Source organism: Pristiophorus japonicus, chromosome 8 (genome assembly GCF_044704955.1).
Source record: "Pristiophorus japonicus isolate sPriJap1 chromosome 8, sPriJap1.hap1, whole genome shotgun sequence".
Lineage (NCBI taxonomy): Eukaryota > Metazoa > Chordata > Chondrichthyes > Pristiophoridae > Pristiophorus > Pristiophorus japonicus.
The window spans coordinates 142,225,606-142,251,384 of record NC_091984.1 but is presented as its reverse complement, the minus strand read 5'-3'; the positions used below and the strand labels follow the sequence as shown (position 1 = coordinate 142,251,384).

At 45.9% G+C, this 25,779-nt stretch overlaps 1 protein-coding gene across 1 annotated transcript in view; it reads right to left on the bottom strand.

Moving 5' to 3' along the window:
• Nucleotides 1-25,779, bottom strand: part of LOC139268770 (xenotropic and polytropic retrovirus receptor 1 homolog) — a 383,202-nt gene that overhangs the window by 105,894 nt on the left and 251,529 nt on the right. The window contains exons 5-7 of the mRNA XM_070887449.1: nt 6,554-6,703; nt 5,233-5,316; nt 2,029-2,110 (exon numbers count right to left, since the gene is read on the bottom strand). Of these exons, the coding sequence (XP_070743550.1) occupies nt 2,029-2,110; nt 5,233-5,316; nt 6,554-6,703 (316 nt within the window). The remainder of the gene's footprint in view (nt 1-2,028; nt 2,111-5,232; nt 5,317-6,553; nt 6,704-25,779) is intronic.

The following is a 25,779-nucleotide window of genomic DNA, read 5'->3' as shown; positions in this document are numbered from 1 at the left end:
GTCCCAAACTAAGTCAGAACATTTGTTTTTCTCCTTTTTGTATCGCTATTTGAATTACTTCATCTCATGCACCACAATCTTGTTTACAAATGGGTCAAGCCACTCGCCCCACCCACCAACAATGTCTCCCTGTAACTGACTGCAAGAACAAGCATGACTGTGGCACAGTGCGACTTCCCTCCCTCTCGTACAGAAAGTGCCCGGCCTCCTCAATACCACAGCCAAGACTCTTCATTCACCAAGTGTGTCCCACTGTGGCACACAGTCCACAGTTCATGGTACAGCTTGCTGGGAGCACCATACACTATGAGCACTGTCCCACAGCATATGCTCATTCTTTTATTTTAAAGGCAATTTCAATTTTATTTCCCGTGGTTGTGTTCTGCTGGGTAATTCAAAAACCCTGTACAAATGGATAAATAACCAACTTTTATAATGATACAGGACTTAGTAGCAATTTATTACTGAGATTAGACAAAGATATTGGGGCAAGGCAGTGAAAATCGACCTCAGTGAGGTTTAGGCAGGCTAGTCGACCACCATGGATCCGTCCTCGCTCAATTACCACATTTCCCAGCCAGGGCTCACAGGTTGACAATCACAAATAGGAATCCTGGCTGACTCTTCCCTCTCTAGCCCCAGAGGGCAACTGATGGGGTCTCTACCCCCTCCCGGCAACTGCTGTCTGGGCTGGGAACAGCAGATTCAGCACAGATGAGCTCATTAAACCTGGGACCTTTTGGTCTTTATGATTCAGTATGGTTATTTATACCTTGCTTCTGCTCTGTGGGGGTCATGATATAAAAATCATACACCACAGTTTAGTTTTTTGATCCACAAAACTCCCTTTTGTGAAGGGTGGAGATAAAAAAAAAGCCACAATATAAACAGAGGATACATACTACTGACTCACTGCACTGCATGGGAGCCTGGGCATCATAATCTTGCTGGTTATGCGGTAAGGTTCATATAATGACAGCACAGGCAGAAGCTGCACCTCCTCAATTTGCCATCTACTCTCTTTGTTCCCGTTTGCAGCGAGCAATTCCTGCAGGGGAAGCAAGGCTGTGACGTAAATGTGAATAAGATCACGGCAATGATCTTCAGTTTAAAATGAGTGAATATTGTTCCTCTTGGTGAACTTTCTTTGATGCTCTGAAAATGCATAAGCATCACAAGCAGCAACTGCCCTACTCCAACATGAGCAGAACTGGGGACTTGAAATGGAACAAAACAGATGGGAAGTCAAGCACACTGGAGTCTGCTTAACCCTCATGATTTAAGTACATTACCTTTTCTGTACCATGTTATTACTGCTCACACTTTGTGGGAATTATTTTGAAGGCGGGGGGGGGCGGGGGGAGAAATGTTGCAAAATATACAAAAAGAGAAGCAGCTCCCCCGATGGAGGAGTGAGTAGAGTCCACTGTGTGCAGCACTGAGGTGTGCATACCATAAGTTTCCTTCCGAATATGTGCTGAGTTAGCTGATCTTAGCTTATCATTACAATTGTTCTCAGTGCCGCTGAGCTATGAAGGGGATAAATTAACAGGGGTTCCCAGTCCTGATTCCTAAACAGTGATCCCCGCTGGAAAATGTGTGAGCGTGGATGTCAAGCGAGGACAGGGTTGAGTTCCGGCTGTGATGTTTCCCATGGTTGAATACTCCGTGTGTCAAGGCTCACTTATAAAGAATAACTGGCTGAGATACCAGAAGGTGACGAGTGCCGGTAGAATTGTGCTTCAGAATGAGGCAACACCTTCATGAGAAGAGAAAACTGGGTGGAGGAGGAAAGCAAATGAGAAAGGTTTTTGGTATCGACTATTTCAGTGTGAGCACAAACATGTTATTTCTTGAGGCAAGGCTGACTGTGGAAGTGGATCTCCTTCTGGCAGTGCAATATGAGGAACAGCATGTGGCATCTTCACTTCAAACAGATCAGAAAAGTCAGTCAGAAAAGTCAAACAGACACAAACCCAGTTCCCCTTGAATGCAGAAAACTAGTGCATACATGATCCTGACATTTACCTACGAGTACGAGAGCAGCAAGCAGTACAACAAAAACTCCAAAGTACATTCCCACCCTGAATATGGTCCACGCTGGGGCTGGCTGTAAAAAAGAGAGAGAGTATGAGGCACATATAAGGTAAGGGAAACAAAAACACTTCAGAACAATTCTCGAACAGAACTTTTCTTAAATCCATGAAACTCCAGATATTCCTATACAGTAATAATTCACATGTCTGAACTCCTCTCAGATTTCTGCTAAGTTTCAGGAAACACAAAAGAGATTGTACATTTTATACAAGTTATTTAATTACAATAGACATAGAGATGAATTAGCTTCCTTCTGTGCTATAATTTTGACATTCTTGAGACACATATGGTGATGTACCAAGCACCATTCTTTGGAACATTGTTCTGCAGGTAATGAAACCGGTCATGTCAGTGTGTTACGGGTGCGTTATCCAGCATTGCTTAACTGCGAATTCTGGTGAGGGACGCTTCACAGGATCTTTTCAAAGGTACCAACACCACCCTGAAAAAAATGTTACTGAAGCCTATGGCGCTCCATGCAGTTTTCCCCCACACACAAGCCCTGCTGTGGACCCGTGCAGATCAACTAACATGCTGAAGCGATCTTCATGAGATTGTGCAATTGGATTACCCACAACTCTTCTTTTTGAGACTGATTCCAGTTGGATCGGTCCACTGTGGTGTTACAGCACCAGTCTGCGCTGGATTTACCCTGACAGGAGTTTGAATCTGGCACCACTACGAATAATTAGAACAAATGCCATGCTGCTCAATCTCAGATGATGAACAAAATTAGGTCATTCAGTGGGTTACACCCTGGCCGTTGGCTTCCTGGACCCGGGTCTGAGTCTAGCTCACCACCATGGGACGATAATCAAATCTGTCTACTAGTTAAAGGGTCCAATGTGAATGGAGTTTGGGCAGTCGCAAACCAGTTCCAAATGGGCACGGACCCATAGCACAAAATAGCCCCAAATTAATCTCATTCAGATCATGGTTGGTGTGGGAAATGGAAAACGTCTCACCGATGCAGTCGGTGGCACTTTTCAGATGAGTGGCTTAGGCACATTGTTGGAGCAAAGTAGAGGGAGCTTTATTTTGCATCCATACCTGACCTGGGAGTGCTCAATGGTGACCTTACACACCTTAAATTGAAAGTGTGCCATTTACCAGCAACAAAAACAACTTGTGTTTATATAGTGCCTTTAACGTAGTGAAACGTCCCAAGGTGCTTCACAGGAGTATTATGCTATAAAAATGCGACACCAAGCCACATAAGTAGAAATTAGCACAGGTAAAGAGGTAGGTTTTAAGGAGCGTCTTGAAGGAGGAAAGAGAGGTGGGAGAGGTTTAGGCAGGGAGTTCCAGAGCTTGGGGCCCAGGTAACAGAAGACACGGCCACCAATGGTTGAGCGATTATAATCAGGGATGTTCAGGAGGGCAGAACTGGAGGAGCGCAGACATCTTGGGGAGGGGGCATTTGTGGAGCAGGAGGAGGTTACAGAAATAGGAAGGGGCGAGGTCATGGAGGGATTTGAAAATAAGGGTGAGAATTTTGAAATTGAGGCGTTGCTTAACCGGAAGCCAATGTAGGTCAGCGAGCACAGGAGTAATGGGTGAGCGGGATTTGGTGCGAGTTAGGACACGGGCAGCCGAGTTTTGGATCACCTCTAGTTTACGTAGGGTAGAATGTGGGAGGCCAGCCAAGAGTGCGTTGGAATAATCAAGTCTAGAGGTAACAAAGGCATGGAGATGAAGGCTTCAGCAGCAGATGTTAAGGAGGTCGAAATAGGCTGTCTTAGTTATGCTGCGTATATGTAGTCAAAAGCTCATTTCAGGGTCAAATATGACACCAACAGTCTGGTTCAGGCTCAGACAGGAGTTGGGGTGCAGGATGAAGTCAGTGTCGAGGGAACAGAGTTTGTGGCGGGGACCGAAAACAATGGCTGCGGTCTTCCCAATATTCAATTGGACAAGATTTCTGCTCATCCAGAACTGGATGTCGGACAAGCAGTCTGATCATTTAGAGACCGTGAGCAGCAATTTAGAGCAGTAGAAATGAAACAAAGAGATTGCATTTGTATAGCACCTTTCATATCAAGACATGCCAAATGCACATCACAGCCAATAAAGAACCTTGGAAGCGCAGCCATTGTTACGTAAGGAAATACACCAACGAATGCGCGCACAGCAAAGTCCCACATTCCACAAACAGCAATGAGATAAATGACCAGTCAATCTATTTTTATGGTGTTAGTTAAAGGGTAAATGTTGGCCATGTCACCAGGAGAACTTGTCTGCTCTTTTTCTCCACAAAATTCAGCTCATCAATAACTGTGTTGCCCGTATTCTAACTCGCATCAAGTCCCGATTCCCCATCACCCCTGTGCGCGGCGACCTACATTGGCTCCCAGTCCGGCATTTTCTCAAATTTAACTCTCATCCTAGTGTTCAAATTCCACCATGGTCTGCTGCTCCCTATCTGTAACCTCCTCCAGCCCTACAAACCATGGAGATATCTGCGCTCCTCCAAGTCTGGCCTATTGTGCAGCCCAGATTTCCATCACCTCACCATTGGTGACCGTGCCTTCAGCTGCCCAGGCTTTAAGCCTTGGAATTCCCTCCCTAAACCTCTCCACCTTGCTACCTCCTTTAAGATGCTCCTTAAAACCTACCTCTGAGCAAAGTTTTGCTCACGTGTCCTAATATATCTGTGCGCGCCTCGGAGTCAAGTTTTATCTGGCAAAGCTCCTATGAAGTGCCTTGTAAGGTTTTACTACATTAAAGACACTATATAAATGCAAGTTGTTGTTGTTGTTGAATAGTGCATGGGATCTTTTATGTCACCCAAGAGGGCAGACGAGGCCTCAGTTTAATGTCTCATCTGAGAGATGGCACCTCTGACAATGCTGCACTCCCTCAGTGCTGCATTGCAGTCTCAGCCTGGAATGTGTGCACAGGTCCTGGAGTGGGGCTTGAACCCACAACTTTCTGACTCAGAGGTGAGTGTGCCGCCATTGGGCCAAGCTGATGCATCTTTAGCACCTAAACAAATTCACTGGAAGAACAAGTGTTCAAGATATGCATCGCAGCAGAGAAGCAATCAACAAAACCACGAAGTATCACCTCTCCCAGGAAGAAAAAGACAGAAATGAAAGGCTGCCTCACTTGAAATTTAATTCAACCACGACTAACCTGAGCAGCTCCGAGGGGCGGTACTCGTAACCGCTTCATGGCTTTCTGCCTGTCACCTCCTTCTAATTCTGTGGTAACGAGAGTCTACCAAGAAAAAAAACACAGGTCAGAACTAGTCTCACCAGGACACATCAAATAAAAATTGTAAATTGTAAATAATTGGTCTTCTGAATCACCATATCTGAAGTTACTCATTCCCTACCCGGAAGACATTACTTTTTTTTAAATTATTTATTTTTTGTGATGGCCGCATTTATTGCCCATCCATAGTTGCCAATAGCAGTTGTTTTACAACTGAGTGGCTTGCTAAGCCGTGAAGAGGACATTATGCGTCGGCCACACGAAGGAGGAAAGGAGGCAGGTGTTGCCATGGGTAGGCCTGGCAGATTCCCTGAGTGTTGGCGGGCTGTTCAACTGTGTAAGGCAGTGGGAGGGAGTGGGGGGGTGTGAGATATCACAGCTGAGCTGGCCCTATCCTCAGCTGATATTAGTAAACCAGTTAGATTTTTACAACAATCCGCAGCTTGCAAATTAATAGATTTATTAAATTCAGTTTCACTATCTGTCATACTGGGATTGTTCTGCTTGGAGCAGAGAAGGTTAAGGGGAGATCTAATAGAGGTGGTCAAAATTATGAATGGTTTTGATCGAGTAAATAAGGAGAAACTTTTTCCAGTGGTGTTTGAGACCAGAGGATACAGATCGAGAGAGCAGAGATGGAGACCTTTTTTTTTAAACGCAGCGAGTTGTTGTGATCTGAAATGCACTGCCTGAAAGGGTGATGCAAGCAGATTCAATAATAACTTTCAAGAGAATTGGATATATACTTGAAGGGAAAAAAATTACAGGGCGATGGGAAAAAGCAGGGAAGTGGGACTAATTGGATCGCTCCTTCAAAGAACCAGCACAGGCACGAAGGGCCAAATGGCCTCCTTCTGTGCTATAAGATTCTAAGAATACTGACGAATATTATATTTAGCAAGCTGGAGTTCAGTGATCGTGGCGGGGTGGGGGATGCGGCGGGAGGCATCATCAGTTCAGCCAGTGTTTGCGCTGCTGATAGCTATCAGTGACTCCCTATGATGATCTTCCTCCCTCTCACGGCCTGCGAACACTCCGTGTACGGGCTCACTTGTAAAATAGGGTCACCAGAATGGGTCAGTGACTTCAGGAGATATTTGGGAGGGTAGAAAAATATATTCGCCAGAAAAAAAAAGAAGAGTTGCCGGCATTATCAACATCACAACCTCTGAGCTGTGTGTTTGCAGGATTGCTGGACCTGGGTTTTATCTCACGGTGTAGAACACACTGTGCCTCTTACCTCGGTTTCGCTGATGAGCTGGGTGATTTTCTTGCAGGTGTAGAAGGGAGCCACCTCCACGTGCGCCACTCTCCAGTCAGCGCCACGGCTCGTCTCCAGCATCTTATCGTGCTTCTTCAGAATCTTTCGGAAACCAGTGAAGTTCAGATTCTGAAAGAAATTAAAGCGGCAGGTCATTTATATTGGTCAGACTGAATCGGCACGCTGCTTATTTGTTGCACATTTCACTACCAAGTCGACAGAGCCTGCTGACAAAAATGGCCTCTGCTGAAAAGTATTGCAAGGTTCCTTTTGTGGAACTGTTTCACGCTGTCCCCCTACCCACTCTGCTCTCCATGCTCGTCACTGTACCCAAAGTGTAGCCTTTTTGTAGGCACTTGCCCAAGGTAGTGCCGTGGACTCGATAGTGAGGTCAATAGATTTTATTAGGAAATGGCATCAAGGAATAAGGAGCAAAGGTAATTAATGGAGTTGAGATACTGATCAGCCATGGTCTAACCAAATGGTGGAACAGGCTCAAGGGGCTGAATGGCCTACTTCTGTTCCTATGGCTCTCATCATCATAGGAGGTCCCTCATATCGAGGATGACTTGCTTCCATGCCAAAAAGGGATGAGTTCACAGGTGTTTCAATGAAGGACCTAATATTCCAGATCCTCTACATGATCAGTGGCATCATCAATTGAATATCTACTGTCACAGTTCGAGTTGGTTGCGGCAGAGACACAGTTCTCCCTCGAGTCTCAGACCTTGCACTAACATTCATATCTCCCTTCACTGCCTCAAATATGCTGAGCAGCTTTGGTGTGTCAGACTGCACACCATGATACAAAACTGATATAATAACAACTTGCATTTATATAGAGCCTTTAACAGTGAAATGTCCCAAGGCACTTCACAGGAGTATTGAGATAAAAATGTTGACACCGAGCCACATAAATAGAAATTAGCACAAGTGACCAAAAGCTTGGTCAAAGAGAAGATTTTAATGAGCGTCTTGAAGGAGAAAAGAGAGGTAGAGAGGCGGAGAGGTTTAGGCAGGGAGTTCCAGAGCTTGGGGCCGAGGTAACAGAAAGCACGGCCACCAATGACTGTGCGATTATAATCAGGGATGCTCAGGAGGGCACAAGTAGAGGAGCGCAGACATCTCGGGGGGGCGGGCATTGTGGGGCTGAAGGAGATTACAGAGATAGGGAGGGTGAGGCCATGGAGGGATTTGAAAATAAGGATGAGAATTTTGAAATTGAGGCGTTGCTTAACTGGAAGCCAATGTAGGTCAGCGAGCACAGGGGTGATGGGTGAGCGGGACTTGGTGCTAGTTAGGACATGGGCAGCCTGTAATATAGAGCTCCTCCTAGTGGACTGCTGTGGTAATGCAACTGCTAATGTAAGTACAATAAAAGGATCATGTGACAAGGTCACATGACAAGTTCCTGTAGAGCCATCTTGTGTATGTGTGCGTTTGTGATGTCGTAAAGAAAATATCACATAGCTGAGTTTGCTGCACAAGATCAGTTGAATGTCCAAGGGCTTTTGAGTTTAAAGCACTCACAGTGGTTATGTTGGTGTACTAGTAATCCAGAGGCCTGGACTAATAATCTGGAGACATGATTTAAAATCCCACCATGGCAGTTTGTGAATTTGAATTCAGTTAATTAAATAAATCTGGAATAAAAAGCTAGTGATCATGAAGCTAGAGGATTATCATAAAAACCCAAGTTCACTTGTGTCTTATAGGGAAGGGTTCCTGACGTCCTTACCCAGTCTGGCATATATGTGACTCCAGACCACAGCAATGTGGTTGATTCTTAACTGTCCTCATAGCAAGCCACTCAGTTGCATCAAACGCTACAAAAAAACTATAAGAATAAAGCCAGATAGACCAGTTGGCATTGACTTAGGTATCAGATTCAGACACGACAACGGCACACTCAGCCCAGTCCTCCTCACTAACATCTAAGAACTTGTGCCACAATTAGGAGAGCTGTCCCACAGACTAGTCATAATGCCAGACTCCTTTATCACCATCTCTGGATATGTCCTGTTCCGCCAGCAGCACACACCCATCAGAGGTGTCAGCACAGTGGTGTGGCCCTGGGAGTCCTCAACATTGATTCCAAACCCCATGAAGTCTCATGGAATCAGGTCAAACATGGGCAAGGAAACGTCCTGCTGATTACCACCGACCGCCCTCCCTCAGCTGATGATTCAGTACTCTCCATTTTCAACACCACTTGGAAGAAGCACCAAGGTTACTTTGGGTGGGGGATTTCAATGTCCATCACCAAGAGTGGCTCGATGGGTACAGCTACTGACCTGAAGAACATAGCTGCCAGACTGAGCCTGCAGCAGGTGGTGAGAGAAGCAACACGAGGACAAAACCTACTTGACCTCATCAATCTACCTGTCGCAGATATTCTTCTTTCGTATAGTAGCAAAGCAAATCAAATGTCAATATCCAAGTCAGATATCCGAGTCAAAGCTTCTGGTGTAACAGTGTGGATATCTTGTAGGCTGCCTGTGAGGGCAGTGTTCAATGATGTTCTCCACAGTCGCCTGACGGGGTTGCTTTAATCTTCCATCTATGTAGCAACATGTACCATGGCCAGTTCTGAGGTGGTTGATGGCTGTCTACCATTTGCGAGGAACATTTGATGCTTCGGGGGGTCCTTGAAAAGGAATCCATTTCGTATGTTACAGTTCTTCCAAGCATTTCGTCATCGGCCATCTAGACTGAGGGGAGATCGCTGAAGGTCGCGGCAGTCCAAAATGGCCTTCTAGATTTGAGACGAGTTGGTGATAGGTTGTGCAAGTCGGCCTGGATCGCCATGTCTTTGCTGGTATAGCGGTTCTATTCTCTGGAGACTGCATATTCGTGGCGTCGGTGTGGTGGTGTGATGTTTGCAAGCACGGGCAGCCACGGTGTTGGTGTTGATAAAATTGTACCAGTGATAATTCTCATAGTAGAATTCAGCTAGACGTCAATGGATTTGACATGTGGACTTGCTAGCTATGCCGGAGAGCAGTACTCTGCTGTAGAGTACAGCAGTTTGAGCGCCTGCTCCCCATGTGGATCTGGTGAGTTTCTGGATCAAGTTGACTTTACTCTAGTTTCTTCCCAAGTTTTCTGGTGATGTTGTCTACATAACAGGGTAAGATCAAGTGAGAATCTAAATAGGAGGGTTTTTTTTGACATGGTTTAACTTTGTGCCGCAAAGAGACTTTCAAAGCTAGTTTGCTTGATGGGTGTTGAGGTGGCCGAAATCGGCAGTGGCAAAAGTAGGTCTCCATCCTTTTTAAATCAATAGTCAGGGTTTCCCCAGTGATGGACACATTCATGTTTCGCGTGGCCAAGGCAGTCATCAGTATACACGAACTTGCGGGACTCTGTTGCGGGCAGGTCACTGGTGTATACGTTGAATAATATGGGTGTCAGGATAGAACCCTGAGGGAGGCCGTTGTTCAATGTCCTATATCTGCTCTTCTGGGTGCCAGAGTACACACAGAAGCGTCGGTTGCTAAGCATGGAGTTGAGAAGATGGATTGTTCTTCTGCAGGGTAAAATGGTAGAGAGCTTGAAAAGCAGTCCATGCTTCCACTCTGCCATATGCTTGTCACAGATACATCTGGCCATGACAGTATTGCTGGCAGTGACTACCGCAGTCCTTGTGGAGATGAAGTCCCGTCTTATCACTGAGGACACCCTCCATCGTGTTGTGTGGAAGAACCACTGTGCTAAATAGGATAGATTCAGAGTAGTTATAGCAGCTCAAATCTGGGCATCCCTGTGGCGCTGTAGTCCATCAGCAGCAGCAGGAACTGTATTCCACCACAATCTCTAACCTCATGGCCCAGCATATCCCTCACTCTACCATTAAGCCAGGCAACCAACCTTGGTTCAATGAGAAGTGCAGAAGAGCATGCCAGGAGCAGCACCAAGCATACCTGAAAGAGAGGTGCCAACCTGGTGAAGCTATAACATTGGACTACATGCATGCTAAACAGCGGAAATACATGCTGTGGACAGAGTTAAGAGATCCCACAACCAATGGATCTGCAGTCCTGCCACATCCAGTCGTGAATGGTGGAGGACAATTAACTAACGGAAGGAGGTAGCTCCATGAATATTCTCATTCTCAACAATGACGGAGCCCAGCATTCAAATGCAAAAGTCATGACTGCAGCATTTGCAGCCATTTTCAACCAGAAGGGCCGAGGGGATGACTCATTTCGGCCTCATCCTGAGGATCCCTCCACCCAGATGGCAGACATTTAAAGATCACATGGATGAACTTCAACAATTGTATATCCCTGTCTAGCGTAAAAATAAAACAGGGAAGGTGGCTCAACCATGGCTAACAAGGGAAATTAGGGAGTGTTAAAACAAAGAGGCAGGCATATAAATTGGCCAGAAAAAGCAGCAAATCTGAGGACTGGGAGAAATTTAGAATTCAGCAGAGGAGGCACAAATGGTTTAATTAAGAGGGGGAAAAGAGAGTATGAGAGTAAGCTTGCAGGGATCATAAAAACTGACTGCAAAAGCTTCTATAGGTATGTGAAGAGAAAATGATTAGTGAAGACAGGTCCCTTGCAGTCCGAATCAGGTGAACTTATAATGAAGAACAAAGAAATGGCAGACGAATTGAACAAATACTTTGGTTCTGTCTTCACGAAGGAAGACACAAAGAACCTTCCGGAAATAGTAGGGGACCTCAGGTCTAGTGAGAAGAAGGAACTCAAGGAAATCCTTATTAGTCAGAAAATTGTGTTAGGTAAATTGATGGGATTGAAGGCTGATAAATCCCCCGGGCCTGATAGTCTGCATCCCAGAGTACTTAAGGAAGTGGCCCTAGAAATAGTAGATGCATTGGTGGTCATTTTCCAACATTCTATAGACTCTGGATCAGTTCCTATGGATTGGAGGATAGCTAATGTAACCCCACTTTTTAAAAAAGGAAGGAGAGAAAACAGGGAATTATAGACTGGTTAGCCTGACATTGGTAGTGGGGAAAATGTTGGAATCAATTATTAAAGATGTAATAGCAGCGCATTTGGAAAGCAGTGACAGGATTGGTCCAAGTCAGCATGGATTTATGAAAGGGAAATCATGCTTGACAAATCTTCTAAAATTTTTTGAGGATGTAACTAGTAGAGTGGACAAGGGAGAACCAGTGGATATGGTGTATTTGGACTTTCAAAAGGATTTCAACAAGGTCCCACACAAAAGATTAGTGTGCAAAATTCAAGCACATGGTTGGGGGTAATGTATTGATGTGGATAGAGAATGGTTGGCAGACAGGAAGCAAAGAGTAGGATGGCAGGCAGTGACTAGTGGGGTGCCGTAAGGTTCAGTCCTGGGACCCCAGCTATTTATAATATACATTAATGTTTAGATGAAGGAATTGAATGCAATATCCCCAAGTTTGCAGATGACACTAAGCTGGGTGGCAGTGTGAGCTGTGAGGAGGATGCTAAGAGGCTGCAGGGTGACTTGGACAGGTTAGGTGAATGGGAAAATGCATGGCAGATGCAGTATAATGTGGATAAATGTGAGGTTATCCACTTTGGTGGCAAAAACAGGAAGGCAGATTATTATCTGAATGGTGACAGATTAGGAAAAGGGGAGGTGCAACGAGACCTGGGTGTCATGGTACATCAGTCATTGAAAGTTGGCATGCAGGTACAGCAGGTGGTGAAGGCGGCAAATGGCATGTTGGCCTTCATAGCTAGAGGATTTGAGTATAGGAGCAGGGAGATCTTACTGCATTTGTACAGGGCGTGGGTGAGGCCACACCTTGAGTATTGTGTACAGTTTTGGTCTCCTAATCTGAGGAAGGATATTCTTGCTATTGAGGGAGTGCAGCGAAGGTTCACCAGACTGATTCCCGGGATGGCAGAACTGACATATGAAGAAAGATTAGATCGACTAGGCTTATATTCACTGGAATTTAGAATAATATAAAATTCTGACGGGATTGGTCAGGTTAGATGCAGGAAGAATGTTCCCGATGTTGGGGAAGTCCAGAACCAGGGATCACAGTCTAAGGATAAGGGGTAAGCCATTTAGGAGATGGGGAGAAACTTCTTCAATTCTGTTGAGGCCAGTTCGTTAGATATATTCAACAGGGAGTTAGATGTGGCCCTTATGGCTAAAGGGATCAAGGGTTAGGAGAGAAAGCAGGAATGAGATACTGAAGTTGCATGATCAGCCATGATCATATTGAATGGTGGTGCAGGCTCGAAGGGCCGAATGTCCTATTCCTGCACCTATTTTCTATGTTTCTATGTTTCAGCTAGCTCAATTCACTCCATGTGAAATCATGTACATGAGATCATAAAAAATAGGAGCAGGAGTAGGTCATTCAGTCCTTCAAGCCTGCTCCGCCATTCAACAAGATAATGGCTGATCTGATCTTGGCCTCAACTCCACTTTAGTACCTGTTCCCCATAACCCTGGACTCCCCTACGGTTCGAGAATCTGTCTATCTCAGCCTTCAATATATTCAATGACTCAGCTTCCACAGCTCTGAGGTAGAGAATTCCAAAGATTCCCGACCCTCAGAGAAGACATTATTTATATGGGCAGCCCCTTTATTCTGAAACTATGCCCTCCAATTCTAGATGCCCCCATGAGGGGAAACATCCTCTCAGCATCTACCCTGTCAAGCCCCTTCAGAATCTTATATGTTTCAATAAGATCACTCATTCTTCTTGTTGTGTATCTGTAAAGCATGCACTTCCATGTTCCACCACCAGGGAGCGCATCCCCTGAAGTCCAAACGGATCCCAGCATCCCTTGGGAGCACTGTATATAAGCTGGCCCCTAAGGCCTGTTCCTCACTCTGGAGTGTCTTAATAAAGACTGAGGTCACTGTTACTTTAACCTCCCTGTGTGTAGTCTCATCTGTGCTAGGAACACAATAACTGGCGACGTGTACACGAATCCAACGCAGGAGGCAGCAAACTGTGGGCATCCTGGAAAAGTTCTTGGAGGGTGATGACTGGGAAGCCTTTGTCGAACGGCTAGACCAGTACTTTGTAGCCAATGAGCTGGACGGAGAAGGAAGCGCTGCAAAAAGGAGAGCGGTCCTCCTCATGGTCTGCGGGGCACCGACCTACAGCTTCATGAAGAATCTTCTGGCTCCGGTGAAACCACATAAGTCGTATGAGGAGCTGTGTGCTCTGGTTCGGGAGCATCTTAACGTGAGGGAGAGCGTGCTGATGGCGAGGTATCGGTTCTACACGTGTCAGCGATCTGAAGGTCAGGAAGTGGCGAGCTACGTCGCTGAGCTAAGGTGACTTACAGCACAATGGGAGTTCGATGGCTACCTAGAGCAGATGCTCAGAGACTTTTTTGTACTGGGCATTGGCCACGAGACCATTCTACGAAAACTTTTGACTGTAGAGACAGCGACCTTCAGTAAGGCCATTGCAATAGCACAGGCGTTCATGTTCACCAGTGATAACACCAAACAAATCTCTCAGCACACAAGTGCTAGCAATGTTCATAAATTAACTGGAACTGTGTTTGCGAGCAGAAATGTACAGGGCAGAAACCATGAGTCTGCAACTGCCAGCAGGCCTCAGGTGACCCAGATGACTCAGAGTCCACAACAAAGGATGAATGCAAGGCAATTCACACCTTGTTGGCGTTGGAGGCTTCCATTCAGCCTCTTCATGCCGCTTCAATGGGTATGTTTTCAAGAGCTGTGGAACAATGGGGCACCTCCAACGAGCTGCAAGCTCTGCAAAACCTGCTAACCACCACGTGGCAGAGGAAGATCGGTCCATGGCGGATCAAAGCAATTTCGAGCCTCAAAGAGAGGAGGCAGATGCTGAAGTATACGGAGTACACACATTTTCAACGAAATGTCCACCTATAATGCGAAATGTAAAATTGAATGGCTTACCCGTAGCCATGAAAGTGGACACTGGCGCTAGCCAATCCATCATGAGTAAAAAGATGTTTGAGAGACTGTGGTGCAACAAGGCACGAAGACCAGCCCTGAGCCCCATTCACACGAAACTGAGAACGTACACCGACGAGCTCATCACTGTCCTGGGCAACGCCATGGTCAAGGTCACCTACAAGGGCATGGTGCACGAACTGCCACTCTGGATTGGCCCGGGCGATGGTCCCACACTGCTTGGAAGGAGCTGGCTGGGCAAAATCCGCTGGAACTGAGATGACATCTGAGTGCTATCACATGGAATCAATTATTAAGGATGTCATAGCAGTGCACTTGGAAAGAGGTGACATGATAGGTCCAAGTCAGCATGGATTTGTGAAAGGGAAATCATGCTTGACAAATCTTCTGGAATTTTTTGAGGATGTTTCCAGTAGAGTGGATAAGGGAGAACCAGTTGATGTGGTATATTTGGACTTTCAGAAGGCGTTCGACAAGGTCCCACACAAGAGATTGATGTGCAAAGTTAGAGCACATGGGATTGGGGGTAGTGTACTGACATGGATTGAGAACTGGTTGTCAGACAGGAAGCAAAGAGTAGGAGTAAATGGGTACTTTTCAGAATGGCAGGCAGTGACTAGTGGGGTACCGCAAGGTTCTGTGCTGGGGCCCCAGCTGTTTACACTGTACATTAATGATTTAGATGAGGGGATTAAATGTAGTATCTCCAAATTTGCGGATGACACTAAGTTGGGTGGCAGTGTGAGCTGCGAGGAGGATGCTGTGAGGCTGCAGAGCGACTTGGATAGGTTAGGTGAGTGGGCAAATGCATGGCAGATGAAGTATAATGTGGATAAATGTGAGGTTATCCACTTTGGTGGTAAAAACAGAGAGACAGACTATTATCTGAATGGTGACAGATTAGGAAAAGGGGAGGTGCAAAGAGACCTGGGTGTCATGGTACATCAGTCATTGAAGGTTGGCATGCAGGTGCAGCAGGCGGTTAAGAAAGCAAATGGCATGTTGGCCTTCATAGCAAGGGGATTTGAGTACAGGGGCAGGGAGGTGTTGCTACAGTTGTACAGGGCATTGGTGAGGCCACACCTGGAGTATTGTGTACAGTTTTGGTCTCCTAACCTGAGGAAGGACATTCTTGCTATTGAGGGAGTGCAGCGAAGGTTCACCAGACTGATTCCCGGGATGGCGGGACTGACCTATCAAGAAAGACTGGATCAACTGGGCTTGTATTCACTGGAGTTCAGAAGAATGAGAGGGGACCTCATAGAAACATATAAAATTTTGACGGGGTTAGACAGGTTAGATGCAGGAAGAATGTTCCCAATGTTGGGGAAGTCCAGAACCAGGGGTCACAGTCTAAGGATAAGGGGTAAGCCATTTAGGACCGAGATGCGGAGGAACTTCTTCACCCAGAGAGTGGTGAACCTGTGGAATTCTCTACCACAGAAAGTTGTTGAGGCCAATTCACTAAATATATTCAAAAAGGAGTTAGATGAGGTCCTTACTGCTAGGGGGATCAAGGGGTATGGCGAGAAAGCAGGAATGGGGTACTGAAGTTGAATGTTCAGCCATGAACTCATTGAATGGCGGTGCAGGCTAGAAGGGCCGAATGGCCTACTCCTGCACCTATTTTCTATGTTTCTATGTTTCTATGTTTCTATGTCGATGAGGCCCCATGTACCCAGGTTCTTAACAAATTTCTTTCCCTTTTTGAGCCAGGCATTGGAAACTTTTCTGGGGCAAAGGTGCGGATCCACTTTGTCCCAGAGGCACGACCCATTCACCACAAGGCGCAAGCGGTACCTCACATGATGAGGGAGAGAGTGGAAATCGAGCTGGACAGGCTGCAACGCGAGGGCATCATCTCCCCAGTGCAATTCAGTGAGTGGGCCAGCCCGATTGTTCCAGTACTCAAAACTGATGGCACGGTCAGGATTTGCGGCGATTATAAAGTAACTATTAATCGTTTCTCGCTACAGGACCAATACCCGCTACCTAAGGCAGATGACCTATTTGCGACGCTGACAGGAGGCAAGACGTTTACCAAGCTCGACCTGACTTCGGCCTACATGACACAGGAGCTGGAGGAGTCTTCGAAGTGCTTCACCTGCATCAACACGCACAAGGAAATGATCATCTACAACAGAAGCCCGTTTGGAATTTGGCTGGCTGTAGCGATCTTCCAGAGAAACACGGAGCGCCTACTCAAGTCGGTACCACGCACGGTGGTTTTTCAGGACGACATATTGATCATGGGTCGGGACACCGTCGAGTACCTACAAAACCTGGAGGAGGTCCTCCAGCAACTGGATCGCGTAGGGCTGCGGCTGAAGAGGTTGAAATGCGTCTTCATGGCAACAGAAGTGGAGATTTTGGGGAGAATCGACCCACATATGACAAGACAGAGGCTATCAGGAACGCGCCCAGGCCACAAAATGTCACGGAGCTGCGGTCGTTCCTGGGACTCCAACTATTTGGGTAACTTCCTACCAGGGTTAAGCACCCTCTTAGAGCCCCTACATGTGTTATTGCGTAAAGGTGAGAACTGGGTATGAGGAAAGAAAACAAGTAATTGCTTCTGAGAAAGCCAGAAACATTTTATGCTCCAACAAGCTGCTTGTATTATATAACCCATGTAAAAGACTTGTGCTAACATGTGATGTGTCGTCGTACGGAGTTGGGTGTGTATTACAACAAGCTAACGTTGCGGGGAAGTGGTAACCTGTCGCCTATGCTTCCAGGAACTTGTCTAAGGCCGTGATTGAGAAAGAGACAGTGTGTGTGTGTTCGGGGTAAAGAAAATGCATCAGTACCTGTTTGGCCTCAAATTTGAGATGGAAACCGATCACAAGACCCTCATCTCCCTGTTCGCTGAAAACAAAGGGATAAATACTAATGCCTCAGCCCGCATACAAAGGTCCATCAGTGTATAACTATACCATCCGCCACAGGCCAGGCACCGAGAACTGTGCAGATGCTCTCAGTCGGCTACCATTGCCCACCATGGGGGGTGGAAATGGCGCAGCCTGCAAACTTGTTGATGGTGGCGCTGCCCGCAGACTTGTTGATGGTCATGGAAACATTTGAAAATGATAAATCACCTGTCACGGCCCGCTAGATTAAGACTTGGACCAGCCAAGATCCTTTGTTGTCCCTAGTAAAAAACTGTGTACTGCATGGGAGCTGGGCCAGCATCCCCGTTGAAATGCAAGAGCTAATCAAGCCGTTCCAGCAGCGAAAGGACGAGCTGTCCATTCAGGCAGACTGCCTGTTGTGGGGAAACTGCGTAGTGCTACCCAAAAAGGGCAGGAAGACGCTCATCTCGGATCTCCACAACACACACCCGGGTATAGTAATAATGAAAGCGATAGCCAGATCCCACGTGTGGTGGCCCGGTAGCGACTCTGACTTAGAGTCCTGTGTACGGCAATGCAGTGTGTGCGCTCAGTTGAGCAACGCACCCAGAGAGACACCACTAAGTTTGTGGTCCTGGCCCTCCAGACCATGTCGACTATGCGGGCCCGTTTCTTGGTAAGATGTTCCTGGTGGTGGTGGATGCTTTTTCAAAATGGATTGAATGTGAAATAATGTCGGGAAGCACCGCCACCGCCACCATTGAAAGCCTGAGGGCCATGTTTGCCACCCACGGCCTGCCTGACATACTGGTCAGTGACAACGGGCCATGTTTCACCAGTGCCGAATTTGAAGAATTTATGACCCGCAATGGGATCAAACATGTCACCTTGGCCCCATTTAAACCAGCCTCCAATGGGCAGGTAGAGCGGGCAGTACAAACCATCAAACAGAGCCTTAAACGAGTCACAGAAGGCTCACTCCAAACACGCCTGTCCTGAGTACTGCTCAGCTACTGCACGAGACCCCACTCGCTCACAGGGGTGCCGCCGGCTGAGCTACTCATGAAAAGGACACTTAAAACCAGACTCTCGCTGGTTCACCCCAACCTGCATGATCAGGTAGAGAGCAGGCGGCAGCAACAAAATGTAAACGATGGTCGCGAAACTGTGTCATGGGAAATTGATCTGAAAGACCCTGTGTATGTGCTAAACTATGGACATGGTCCCAAGTGGATCGCGGGCACGGTGATAGCTAAAGAAGGGAGTAGGGTGTTTGTAGTCAAACTAGACAATGGACAAACTTGCAGAAAGCACCTGGACCAAACGAGGCTGCGGTTCACAGACTGCCCTGACCAACCCACAGCAGACACCACCTTTTTCAAGCCCACAACACACACCCAAAGGACCAAAGACACCATTGCGGACCAGGAAATTGAACCCATCACATCAGGCTCACCCAGCAGCCCTGCAGGGCCAACAACACGCCAGCCCAGCGAGGGCACAGCCAACACACCAGAACAGACATTTATACTGAGGCATTCCACCAGGGAAAGAAAGCTCCCGACCGCCTCACCTTGTAAATAGTTTTCTCTTTGACTTTGGGGGGGGGGGGGGGGGGGGGGGGGCGAGTGATGTTGTGTATCTGTAAAGCATGCACTCCCATGTTCTGCCACCAGGGAACGCATCCCCTGAAGTCCTAAGGGATCCCAGCATCCCTTGGGAGCACTGTATATAAGCCGGCCCCTAAGGCCTGTTCCTCACTCTGGAGTGTCTTAATAAAGACTGAGGTCACTGTTACTTTAACCTTCCTGTGTGCAGTCTCCTCTGTGCTAGGAACATAATACTTCTATACTCCAATGAGCATGGACCTAACCTGTTCAACCTTTCCTCATAAGACAACCCCTTCATCCCAGGAATCAATCGAGTGAACCTTCTCTGAACTGCCTCCAGTGGAAGTATATCCCTCCTTAAATAAGGAGACCAAAACTATATGTAATATTCTAGGTGTGGTCTCATAGTTGTAGCAAGACATTCCTACTTTTAAACTCCATCCCCCTTGCAATAAAGGCCAACATTCCATATGCCTTCCTAATGACTTGCTGAAACTGCATGCTAACTTTTTGTGTTTCATATACAAGGACACCCAGATCCCTCTGCAGCATTCTGCAGTCTCTCTCCATTTAAATAATATTTTGCTTTGCTATTCTTCCTAAAAAAGTGGTTAAACTCACATTTTCCTACATTCTACTCCATCAGCCAATTTTTTTCCAAATCACTTAACTTATCTATACCCCTTTACAGACTCTTTCGGCAAGAAATTGCAGTACGTCCAAACGGGGTGGACAATTTGAATTAAATTAATACTTTCCGCCCTAATCCGTGGGGCAGAGAATGGAGGGAAATTGGCCTCAAACTTTTTTAATTTGTCCGGGCAGTGTTTGGGGTGGAAGTGCTTTGGGAACGGGGCGGAAGGCGGTGGTGTCGTCAACGCTGCGCTGAGCACATCAGTGCGACGTGGATACGTGTCACGCCGACGCGTAGCAACTGCCCTCCCCTTCAGTTAAGGGGAGAGCCGCTGTGAGCTCTGAAGCTACTTTAGTGGCGCCCACTGGGCCACCAGGGAGGTCTTCCTGTAGGCGAACCTGTGGTCGGCATTGTCGGGCTGATTTTTTATGTGGCGCCTTATCGAATGTCTTTTGGAAATCCAAATACACTACATCTACTGGTTCCCCATTATTCACCCTGCTTGTTACATCCTCAAAGAACTCGAATAAATTTGTCAAACACTATTTCCCTTTCACAAAACCATGTTGACTCTGCTTGATTGTATTATGATATTCAAAATGTCCTGCTACTACTTCCTTAATAATAGATTCCAGCATTTTCCCAATGACAGAAGTTAGGCTAACTGACCTATAATTTCCTATTTTCTGTCTCCCTCCTTTCTTGAACAGGGGTGTTACATTTGCGGTTTTCCAATCTGCTGGGACCTTTCCAGAATCAAGGGAATTTTGCAAGATTACAATCAATGCATCCACTATCTCTGCAGCCACTTCTTTTAAGACCCTAGGATGCAGGCCATCAGGTCCAGGGGACATGTCAGCCCTTCGTCCCATTAGTTTTCCTAGTACTTTTTCTCTAGTGATAGTGATTATTTTAATTTCCTCCCTCCCTTTTGCCCCCTGATTTTCTACTATTATTGGGATGCTTTTAGTGTCTTCTACCGTGAAGGTAGATACAAAATAATTTGTTCCAAGTCTCTGCCATTTCCTTGGTTCCCAATACTAATTGCCCAGTCTTATCCTCTAAGTGACGAACATTTACTTTAGCTACTCCCTTTTATATACTTGTAGAAGCTCATACTGTCTGTTTTTATATTTCTTGCTAGTTTACTCAAACTATTTTCTCCCTCTATTATGTTTTGTAGTCATTCTTTGTGGGTTTCTAAAATTTTCCCAATCTTGTAGCCTACCACTAATCTTCACAACATTGTATGCTTTTTCTTTCATAAGAACATAAAAACATATAAGAAAAGGCCATTTGCCCCTCGAGCCTGCTCCGCCATTTAATAAGATCATGGCTGATCTGATCTTGGGCTCAACTCCACTTTCCTGTCTGCACCCCATAACCCTTCACTCCCTTATCGCTCAAAAATCTATCTATCTCCACCTTAAATATAGTAAATGACCCAGCCTCCTCAGCTCTCTAAGGCAGAGAATTCCACAGGTTTACAACCAAAAGAAATTCTTCCTCATCTCAGTTCTAAATGGGCGACCCCTTATTCTGAAACTATGCCCCCTAGTTCTAGATTCCCCCGCGAAGGGAAACATCCTCTCTACCTTGTCGAGCCCCCTCATTACCTTATATATTTCAATAAGATCACCTCTTATTCTTCTAAACTCCAATATGTATAGGCCCAACCTGCGCAATCTTTCTTCGTAAGTCAACCTCTTCATCTCAGGAATCAACCTTGTGAACCTTCTCTGAACTGCTTCCAATGCAAGTGCATCCTTCCTTAAGTACGGAGACCAAAACTGTACACAGTGCTCCAGGTGTGAAGTGGAGTACCAATAGCCTGTACAGTTGTAGCGGGACTTCCCTTCTTTTATACTCCATCCCACTTGCAATAAGGCCAACATTCCATTTGCCTTCCTGATTACTTGCTGTACCTGCATACTAACTTTTTGTGTTTCATGCACAAGGACTACCAGGTCTCTCTGTACTGCAGCGTTTTGTAATCTCTCTCCACTTATATTATTTGTTTTTTTATTTTTCCTGCCAAAGTGGATAACCTCACACTTTCCCACATTACACTCCACTACCAAATTTTTGCCCACTCACTTAGCCTGTCTATATCCATTTGCAGATTCTCTGCGTCCTCCTCAAAACTTGCTTTGCCACCCATCTTTGTATCATCAGCAAACTTGACTACATTACACTTGGTCCCTTCATCCAAGTCATTAATATAGATTGTAAATAGTTGAGGCCCCATCACCGATCCCTGTGACATCCCACTAGTTACCATTTGCCAATCAGAAAATGACCCATTTATCCCAACTCTCTTGTTTTCTGTTAGCCAATCCTCTATCCATGTTAATATATTACCCCCAACCCTGTGAGCTCTTATCTTATGCAGTAACCTTTTATGTGGCACCTAATCGAATGCCTTCTGGCAATCTAACTACACCACATCCAGTGGTTCCCCCTTATCCACCCTGCTCGTTACATCCTCAAAGAATTCAAGCAAATTTGTCAAACATGATTTCCCTTTTATAAAACCGTGCTGACTCTGCTTGACTGTATAATGCTTTTCCTAATGTCCTGCTACTGCTTCCTTAATAATGGACTCAAGCATTTTCGAAATGACAAATGTTAGGTTAATTGGTTTATAATTTCCTGCTTTTTGTCTCCCTCCTTTTTTAAATAGGGGCATTACATTTGTGGTTTTCCAATCCGCTGGGACCTCTCCAGAATCCAAGGAATTTTGGAACCAATGCTTCCAATTTTGGAATCCACTATCTCTGCAGCCACTTTTTTGAAGACCCTAGGATGCAGAGCCATCAGGTCCAGGGGACTTGTCCACCTTTAGTCCCATTATTTTACCAAGTACTTTTTCTTTAGTGATAGTGATTGTTTTAAGTTCCTCCCTCCCTATAGCCCCTTGATTATCTATTATTGGAATGTTTTTATAGTTTCTTCTATTATGAAGACCGATACAAAATATTTGTTCAAGGTCTCAGCCATTTCCCTTTTCCCCATTATTAATTCCCCAGCCTCATCCTCTAAGGGAGCAATGTTTACTTTAGCTACTCTCTTCATTTTTTATATATCTGTAGAAGCTCTATTTAATACCATCCTTAACTTCCTTGGTTAACCACGGATGGTCCATCCTTCTCATACTCTTTCTTTCTCAATGGAATACATCCTAATTGAGAATTATGAAATATCTCCTTAAATGTCTGCCACTGCTTATCTACTATCTAACCTTTTAATCTATTTTCCCAGTCCACTTTCGCCAACTCTGTCTTCTTATCTTTGTAATTACCTTTATTTAGATTTAAGACACTAGTTTCATACCCAAGTTATGATCACTCTTCCCTCGGAGGATCCTTTACTATGAGATCTAAAATAGCTTGTTCCCTGGTTGGTTCACAATGTATTCTTCTAAGAAACTGTCCCGAATACATTCTATGAACTCATCCTCAAGGCTACCTTTGCCAATTTGATTTATCCAAACTGTATGAAGATTAAAGTCATCCACAATTATTGCAGTACCTCTCTTACAAGCCTCCATTATTTCTTGATTTATACTCTGTCCTCCAGTGTAGCTACTGGTACGGAACCTATAGACTACGCCCCCAGTGCCTTCGTTCCCTTGCTATTTCTTATCTCCACCCAAACCATCTTGATCTTCAGAGCCGAGTTCATTTCTTACTACTGTACTGATCTCATCCTTTATTAACAGAGCAACCCCACCTCCTTTTCCATTCTGCCTACCCTTCCGAAATGTTAAGTACCCCTGAATATTCAGTTACCAGCCTTGGTCACCTTGCAAACATTTCTCTGTAATGGCTCTCATACCATACCCATTTATTTCTATTTGTTCCATCAATTCATCTATCTTGTTACGAATGCTGCCTGCATTCAGATAAAGAGCCTTTAATTTGGTCTTTTTACCATTGTTCCTGACTCTGACCCTATTTTCTGGTGCACTATGTTTGTACTCACTCTGGTTATTACCCATATCGCCACCCTGCACTATTGCCTTGTCCTTTCTCTTTAACTTTCTAAATTTCCCCTCACCTGACCCCTTCCCCCCACACCTCCCCGCCCTGCCATTTTTAAAATTCTGCAGCCCTACTTATTCGATTCACCCATGTCCTAGCCCTGCTAAGGTGGAGCCCGTCCCGACAGAACAGCTCCCCTTTCCCCAGTATTGGTGTCAGTGTCCCATGAGTTGGAACCCCTTCTTCTCACACCACTCTTTGAGCCACGCATTTAACTCTCTGATTTACTTGATCCTATGCCAATTTGCATGTGGCTCAGGTAGTATTCCACAGATTATTACCCTTCAGCTTACTAATTTAGACCCTAGCTCCTCAATCTCCCTCAACAGAACCTCATTCTTAGTTCTACCTACAAAATGGCCGTATACACTGGATACAGCAAAGGCTTGGAGTTAATTAACATTCCGGTGTAATGCTCCAGAACAGGTCATGCCTCTAGCAAAGCTGTTCCAGTATAGATATACAACACTGGCATCTACCAAACACTGTGGAAAACTGCCCAGGTATGCCCAATCCACAAATCTAATCTGGTCAATTACCACCCAATCAGCCTACTCTCAATCGTCAGCAAATTGATGGGAGATGTTGTCGACAGTGCTGTAGAGCAGCACTTACTCACGAATAACCTGCTCAACCTTTGTCCAAACATGGACAAAAGAGTTGAATTCCAGAGGTGAGGTGGGAGTGACTGCCCTTGACATAAAGGCAACATTTGACTGAGTGTGGCATTAATGGGCCCTGGTAAAAGTGAAGTCAATGAGAATCAGGGGTAAAACTAACCACTGGCTGGAGTCATACCTAGCACAAAGGAAGATGCTTGTGGTTGTTGGATGCCAATCATCTCAGTCCCTGAGGCAGGAGTTCCACAGGGCAGTGTCCTGGGCCCAACCATCTTCAGCTGTTTCATCAATGACCTTCCCTCCATCATAAGGTCAGAGATGGGGATGTTCACTGATGATTTCAGAGAGTTCAGTTCCATTTGCAATTCCTCAGATAATGAAGCAGTCTGTGGCCGCAGGCAGCAAGACCTGGGCAGCGTTCAGGCAGCAAGACCTGGACAGCGTTCAGGCAGCAAGACCTGGACAGCGTTCAGGCAGCAAGACCTGGACAGCGTTCAGGCTTGGGTTGATAAGTGGCAAAAAGCATTTGAGATTAGACCATCTCTAACAATAGTCTAACCACCTCCCATGATATTCAATGGGATTACTGTTATGTATTTAACCCCTTGTAACCTGTATTACACTACCACCAGAGGGCCTACCTGTTGGAGTCCCAACTGCGCGAAAATGCAAAGAACAGTTGGCATCCTGCAGAAGTTCTCAGAAGAGGACGATTGGGAGTCCTTCGTGGAGAGACTCAACCAATACTTTGTGGCCAACGAGCAGGAAGGGGACGAGAACGCTGCCAAACGAAGGGCGATCCTCCTTACTGTCTGTGGGGTAACAACCTATGGCCTCATGAAGAATCTCCTAGCTCTGGCAAAACCAACAGCTAAGTTCTATGAAGAATTGTGTACACTGGTCCGGGAGCACCTAAATCCTAAGGAAAACGTTTTGATGGTAAGATACCGGTTCTACATGCGTCAACAGTCCTACATGCGTCAACGGTCGGAGGGCCAGGAAGTGGTGAGCTATGTCGCCGAACCAAGGCGCCTTGCAGGACATTGTGAATTTGAGGGATTCCTAGAACAAATGCTTAGAGACTTTTTGTACTGGGCATTGGCCATGAGGCAATCCTTCGCAAACTGTTAACCGTTGAAACTATGAATCTAAGTAAAGCCATAACAATAGCCCAGGCATTTATGTCCACCAGCGACAACACCAAACAGATTTGGCAGAGCAAAGAAGTTTCGGCCAGTACTGTGAACAAAGTAACGTCGTTTTTGAGCAGGAATAGACATGGCAGAATGTACACGCCTGGTGCTGCTGCCCGACCTCAGATGATCCAGAGTCCGCCATCAATTGTTAATGCGAGGCAGTTAGCACCTTGTTGGCGCTGTCGAGGTGATCATCGGCCCCATCAATGCCGCTTCAAGCACTATGCATGCAACGGTTGCAGAACAATGGGACACCTCCAGCAAATGTGCAGGCGAGCTACAAACCCCGCAAACCACCACATTGCAGAGGAAGATCGATCCACTGTGGATCAGACTGAATCGGA